The sequence below is a fragment of the Orycteropus afer genome, unplaced genomic scaffold (assembly GCF_000298275.1).
Source record: "Orycteropus afer afer isolate SDZICR_OR568_19922 unplaced genomic scaffold, OryAfe1.0 scaffold00061, whole genome shotgun sequence".
Classification (NCBI taxonomy): domain Eukaryota; kingdom Metazoa; phylum Chordata; class Mammalia; order Tubulidentata; family Orycteropodidae; genus Orycteropus; species Orycteropus afer.
In genome coordinates this window covers 804,368-810,323 of record NW_006921648.1, presented here as the reverse complement: position 1 = coordinate 810,323, position 5,956 = coordinate 804,368, and the positions used below count along the sequence as shown (strand labels likewise).

At 68.0% G+C, this 5,956-nt stretch overlaps 1 protein-coding gene across 1 annotated transcript in view; it reads left to right on the top strand.

Annotated features, from left to right (window-relative positions):
* CASKIN1 (CASK interacting protein 1) overlaps nt 1-5,956 on the top strand; it is an 11,873-nt gene that overhangs the window by 5,164 nt on the left and 753 nt on the right. The window contains exons 10-18 of the mRNA XM_042780784.1: nt 110-211; nt 320-408; nt 482-566; nt 643-734; nt 1,617-1,727; nt 1,802-1,903; nt 3,071-3,209; nt 3,285-5,291; nt 5,738-5,947. Coding sequence (XP_042636718.1) covers nt 110-211; nt 320-408; nt 482-566; nt 643-734; nt 1,617-1,727; nt 1,802-1,903; nt 3,071-3,209; nt 3,285-5,291; nt 5,738-5,947 — 2,937 coding nt within the window. The remainder of the gene's footprint in view (nt 1-109; nt 212-319; nt 409-481; nt 567-642; nt 735-1,616; nt 1,728-1,801; nt 1,904-3,070; nt 3,210-3,284; nt 5,292-5,737; nt 5,948-5,956) is intronic.

Here is a 5,956-nt window from a genome sequence, read left to right as displayed (position 1 = left end):
TGTGTCAGCGTGTTACCTGTGTCTGTATGTATCTGTGTGTGTATGTCTGCATGTGCTGGCCCCTGGGCTGCCCAGGCTGGACCTCAGGGAGTGTGTGCTTGGCCGGCAGGTTCCCGAGCAGGCCCTGAGCCAAGCCCACCCCCAGGAGGTGGCTCGTCTGGGCCCTCTGCCCCTCCGGAGGAGATCTGGGTTCTCAGGAAGCCTTTTGCAGGTAGGCTGGGGCCGTAGAGGGCTGAGGCTGGGGTCCTCCCTCCAGGCACTGCTGGGGCTGGGCAGCGGCTGAGGGACTGGACAGCCTCACGCTCCTTCATGTTGACAGGTGGCGACCGCAGTGGCAGCTTGAGTGGCACAGCTGGCGGCCGGGGCAGTGGGGGCCATGCCCTGCACGCAGGCTCTGAAGGGGTCAAGGTAGGTGGGGTGGGGGGGCTGCCGGAGCGGCTGCCCCAGAGCAGCGCAGGCAAGTGGCCTTTCTGGGTTGTAGCTCCTGGCGACAGTACTGTCCCAGAAGTCTGTCTCCGAGTCCAGCCCTGGGGACAGCCCCGTCAAGCCTCTGGAAAGCCCTGCAGGTAAGAGTGGGACTGCAGCTGCCGGCCTGGTGGGGGCCCGAGCAGCCTGCCCCGTGACCCCTGCTCTGCTCTGCAGGCGCCGCCCGGGCCCAGCCTCCAGTGCCGCATGCTGGGCAGGCCCATGTGGAGCAGCTGTCCAGGAAGCAGGAGCTGGCGTCTGAGGGCAAGGTACTGGGCCAGGCCTGGCTCACGCAGCAGGCTTGGGCAGGGCAGGCCCTCGGGGCCAAGGCTGGCAGCTCTGACGGGCCAGACCCCGTCCTCTGTCTGTCCGTCAGTCTGTGTGTGTTGTATGTGCACACACACACGTGTAGGTGTTGTCTACTGTGTAGGCTGTGCGTGTGAGTTAGTGTGAAGTGTGTGCACGCAGACCACGTGGAGGGAGCATGACAGGCATAAAGGAAATGGATGTGTGTGTGTGGAGCAGTGTGATGGGGCCACGTGTGTGCATGTGTGTGAGTGTGCAAGACAGTACCAGGTGTGCAGAAGGGTAAAGTGGGTTGAGTGTGGGTGTGCACATGTGTGTCGGTGGAGGCAGTGAGTGTGGGCGTGCACTCGTGTGTCGGTGGAGGCAGTGAGTGTGGGCGTGCACTTGTGTGTCGGTGGAGGCGTGAACTGCTGATGAGGGGCTCCTGGCCCATGGATGTAGAGTCATACCCCACACCCAAGGCCCCCGCCCCAGGGCACAGAGCCCTCCTTCCTGGAAGTGGACGGGCAGCCCCTAAGTCAGCCAGCCCATGGTCCCTCCCTGAGATGGTGGCAGCATCCTGCCAGGACCTGCTGGGTGTCCCTGGGGCAGGGACGAGGGACGGGGTGGGGTGCCCTGCCACACGGACAGCAGCTGGAGCATCCAGGTGCAGATGGTGGAGAGCCGTGGGGCCCACGATGCCTGAGGAAGGTGGTGCCAGGAGAGCTGCCCGGAGCCTGGTGCAGAGGGACCGTGGACGGCCAGCCCGGCGCTGCGCGGCGAGGAGGCGGTGCCGTGTGGTGGGGTGCACGCCCAGTGGGCGGGCAGGCGGGTGAGCCCTGCAGCGGGTACCTTGTATCTTCCAGAGCGCCGAGGCGGTCAGCCAGTGGCTGGCCACGTTCCAGCTGCAGCTTTACGCACCCAACTTCATCAGTGCCGGCTACGACCTGCCCACCGTCAGCCGCATGACCCCTGAGGTGAGCCAGCCAGCCACCCGCCGCCTCACTGAGCCAGGCCCCAGCTTCCTGCTAACGGGCCTCTCCCTGCCCAGGACCTGACGGCCATCGGTGTCACCAAGCCCGGCCACCGGAAGAAGATCACAGCTGAGATCAGTGGCCTGAGCATCCCCGACTGGCTGCCTGAGCACAAACCCGTAAGGCCCTCCGTCTCCTGGCGTCCGGGCCCAGGACGGACAGACAACACGGGCTGGCTCAGGCTCTAGGGAGAGGGACACAGAGGACGGCCCTGCCAGCAGCGAGTCTCCCGGACAGCCTCCGTCTGTCCGTCTGTCCCAAGCACCGGGTCCCCGGCAGCCCCGAGGCCACAGCCCTCCTGTTGCTGGGATGTGCTGCTCACGTGTACGCAGGGCCACGGTGGGGAGGGCACACCGTGCGCACGTGTGGTACTGTGAGACAGCACGTGTCAGCCGAGGGCAGCGGGCACGGCCGCTTGTACGTACCTGGTTGGTGCCCGTACCTGCCCAGCTTGCTCACACTCACTTGCAGCAGTGTCTGCAGACGGCTGGCCTGTGGGGCCAGGTTCTGGGCTGGAAGCAAGTGGCTCTGGGCTGGGCCAGCTGCTGTCCAGTGCGTCTGCACCCACCCACAGGCTCAGCTACCACCTGCCCCCTGCCCCGTCAGTGGCTTGAGAGTCCTCTCCCCTCACGGGGATCCCTTGGTTGAGAGCCCTCGGTTGATGAATGTGCCCCATGTTGGCGTGTGAGTGGGGCTCTGTGGGAGCAGGGACACCATTCAGGGAGTGACCAGGTGTGTCTGGGTGAAGCTCATGAGTGTTGCATGTACGCACGTGACGTGGCTGGAGATGTGTGTGCCCAAGGCAGGAGGTGATGGCTGAGCGCATGCAGGAGAGACCCAGGTGGGGTGAGTGGAGCGAGGAATGGGTGTTGGTGCCTGTATGTGACTGAGCAATGAGTGGGTGCGTGAGTACACGTGTGCAGTGTGTGTGTGTGCGTGCACACGTATCCCCCGTGGCTGTGATGTGCGTCTGTGTCTGTGGCCTGTGGTGAGTTGACACAGCTGCTCTGGGACCAGGGGCAGGTGCGGAAGTGGTTTCCTCCTCCTCACCCCGCGTGTGTGCGTCTGCATTTGTCAAACGTGCCCTGAAGAGCCAGCCTGGGGCTCCTGTTCGGCACCCAGGCTGCACCCACGCCGTCTCCAATGCCGACACCTCCGGCCTGTCCGTTTGTCCTTCTGTCTGTCTGTGCTGGTTGGCCTGGTGCCCCCCCCCGCCCCAGACAGCTTGTCGTAGGCAGGTGGGGTGTGGGCGCCGGCCCAGGCTGCCCTCTGTGTCCCGTCCCCAGGCGAACCTGGCTGTGTGGCTGTCCATGATCGGTCTGGCTCAGTACTACAAGGTCCTGGTGGACAACGGCTATGAGAACGTTGACTTTATCACCGACATCACCTGGGAGGACCTTCAGGAGATCGGCATCACCAAGCTGGGTGAGGGCCCTCCCCAGTACCCCGGTCCTCGCTGCCTCCCCGCAGCCAGCCTGACCCGAGACGTGCCCCACGCAGGACACCAGAAGAAGCTAATGCTGGCCGTGCGGAAGCTGGCAGAGCTGCAGAAGGCGGAACATGCCAAGTACGAGGGGGGCCCCCTGCGCCGGAAGGCACCCCAGTCACTCGAGGTGGTGGCTATCGAGTCGCCACCCCCACCTGAACCTACCCCGGCCGACTGCCAATCTCCGAAGATGACCACCTTCCAGGACAGTGAGCTCAGTGGGGAGCTGCAGGCGGCCATGACTGGCCCAGCCGAGGGCGCTACCGCCCCAGAAAAGCCCTACACCCAGCTGCCACCCACCCCAAGGGGTGGTCTGCGGCAGGAGCCCAGCCTGGGCGGGCGAGCCCGCCACATGAGCAGCTCCCAGGAGCTGCTGGGCGATGGGCCCGTGGGACCCAGCAGCCCCATGTCACGGAGCCAGGAGTACCTGCTAGATGAGGGGCCAGCCCCGGGGACCCCGCCCAAAGAGGCCCGGCCCAGCCGCCACGGCCACAGCGTCAAGAGAGCCAGCGTGCCCCCAGTGCCCGGTAAGCCGCGGCAGGTCCTTCCACCGGGCACCAGCCACTTCACACCCCCCCAGACGCCCACCAAAGCCCGGCCGGGCTCTCCCCAGGCCCTAGGCGGGCCTCACGGTCCCACCCCGGCTACGGCCAAGGTGAAGCCCACCCCGCAGCTGCTGCCACCGGCAGAACGTCCCATGTCTCCTCGCTCGCTGCCCCAGTCGCCCACCCACCGAGGCTTTGCCTACGTGCTGCCCCAGCCTGTGGAGGGAGAGGTGGCCCCGGCGGCCCCAGGGCCGGTGCCCAGGCTGTGCCTGCCCCCCGAGGCTGATGGCGAGCCCGGGCGGCCAAAGAAACGCGCCCACAGCTTGAACCGCTACGCCGCATCCGACAGCGAGCCCGAGCGGGACGAGCTGCTGGTTCCCGCTGCGGCGGGGCCCTACGCCACGGTGCAGCGGCGCGTGGGCCGCAGCCATTCTGTACGGGTGCCAGCTGGCGCCGACAAAAACGTCAACCGCAGCCAGTCCTTCGCCGTGCGGCCCCGCAAGAAGGGGCCCCCGCCCCCCCCGCCCAAGCGCTCCAGTTCCGCCATGGCCAGCGCAAACCTGGCTGATGAGCCAGGGCTGGACGCTGAGACCAAGGGGGCTGGGCCTGAGGACGGCGGGCCAGGGGTCCGGGCACAGCGCCGCCGGGCCAGCGACCTGGCCAGCAGCGTGGACACGGGCAGTGCGGGCAGCGTCAAGAGCATCGCGGCCATGCTGGAGCTGTCCTCCATTGGGGGTGGGGGCCGGGCTGCCCGCAGGCCCCCTGAGGGCCACCCCACGCCCCGGCCTGCCAGCCCCGAGCCCGGCCGCGTGGCCACGGTGCTGGGCTCCGTGAAGCACAAGGAAGCGATCGGGCCAGACGGGGAAGTGGTGAACCGCCGGCGCACACTCAGCGGGCCCGTCACGGGGCTACTGGCCACCGCGCGCCGGGGGCCTGGTGAGCCGGCGGCGCCCGCAGATCAAGGCCCCTTTGCCGAGGATGGACCTGCACGGCAGCGGCCCCGAGGCCCAGCCAAGGGCGAGAGCGGCAGCGAGGGCCCGCCCCTGGCCAGGGTGGAGGCCAGCGCCACTCTTAAAAGGCGCATCCGGGCCAAGCAGAGCCAGCAGGAGAATGTCAAGTTCATCCTGACGGAGTCGGACACCGTCAAGCGAAGGCCCAAGGCCAAGGAGCGGGAAGCGGGCCTGGAGCCGCCCCCGCCGCTGTCTGTGTACCAGAACGGCACGGGCACCCTGCGACGCCGGCCCATCTCGGAGCAGGGCGCGCCCCCAGAGCTGCCGCCACCACCCCCGCCCGCAGAGCCGCCACCTCCTGACCTGGCACACCTGCCCCCGCTGCCCCTGCCAGACGGCGATGCTCGGAAGCCAGTCAAGCCGCCCGTCTCTCCCAAGCCTGTCCTGGCTCAGCCTGTGCCCAAGGTGCAGGGCTCCCCTACGCCGGCGTCCAAGAAGGTGCCGCTCCCAGGCCCAGGCAGCCCAGGTAGGTGCAGGGAGCAGCGGCTGCCCCCTCACATCTCTACGGGGATTTCAGAAGCCTGGGTAAGGGTGGGCAGGGCAGTGTCCCTGGGCCCTGTCATCTGTCCACCTGTGGGACAGCTTGGGAGAAAGGGGCCCACGGCCCTGCACACAAACCATGAATGGCTCCTGTGGAGGGAGGCCAGGTGCAGGATGGTCAAGGCGCCAGCGGGGAGTTACTGTCGCGACAATGAAGAGCCAGGGTAGGGTGCAAAGGCCCGGTAGCGCTCAAGCAACCCGAAGGCCCGTGTGACTGAAACAGGCCCCACCTGCAGGGGCAGCGAGGTGAAGGGGAGGCTGGCCAGGGGCGCCTAGATTCCCAGCGTGCCGGACGCGCGCCCCCTGGCGGCATGGGAGGGTGAGGAGGCGGGCAGGATCCCCGCCCGGGTGTCAACGCCGTCCTCTCCGCAGAGGTGAAGCGCGCCCATGGGACGCCACCGCCCGTGTCGCCCAAGCCACCGCCGCCGCCCACGGCGCCCAAACCGGCCAAGGCCTCTGCGGGGCTGCCCTTGGGCAGCACCAGCCCGTCGCCCGCTCCGTCGCCGGCGCGCCAGCCGCCCGCAGCCCTCGCCAAGCCGGCCGGCACTCCACCCCCAGGAGGCGTGAGCCCCGCCAGGCCTCCGTCTCCCG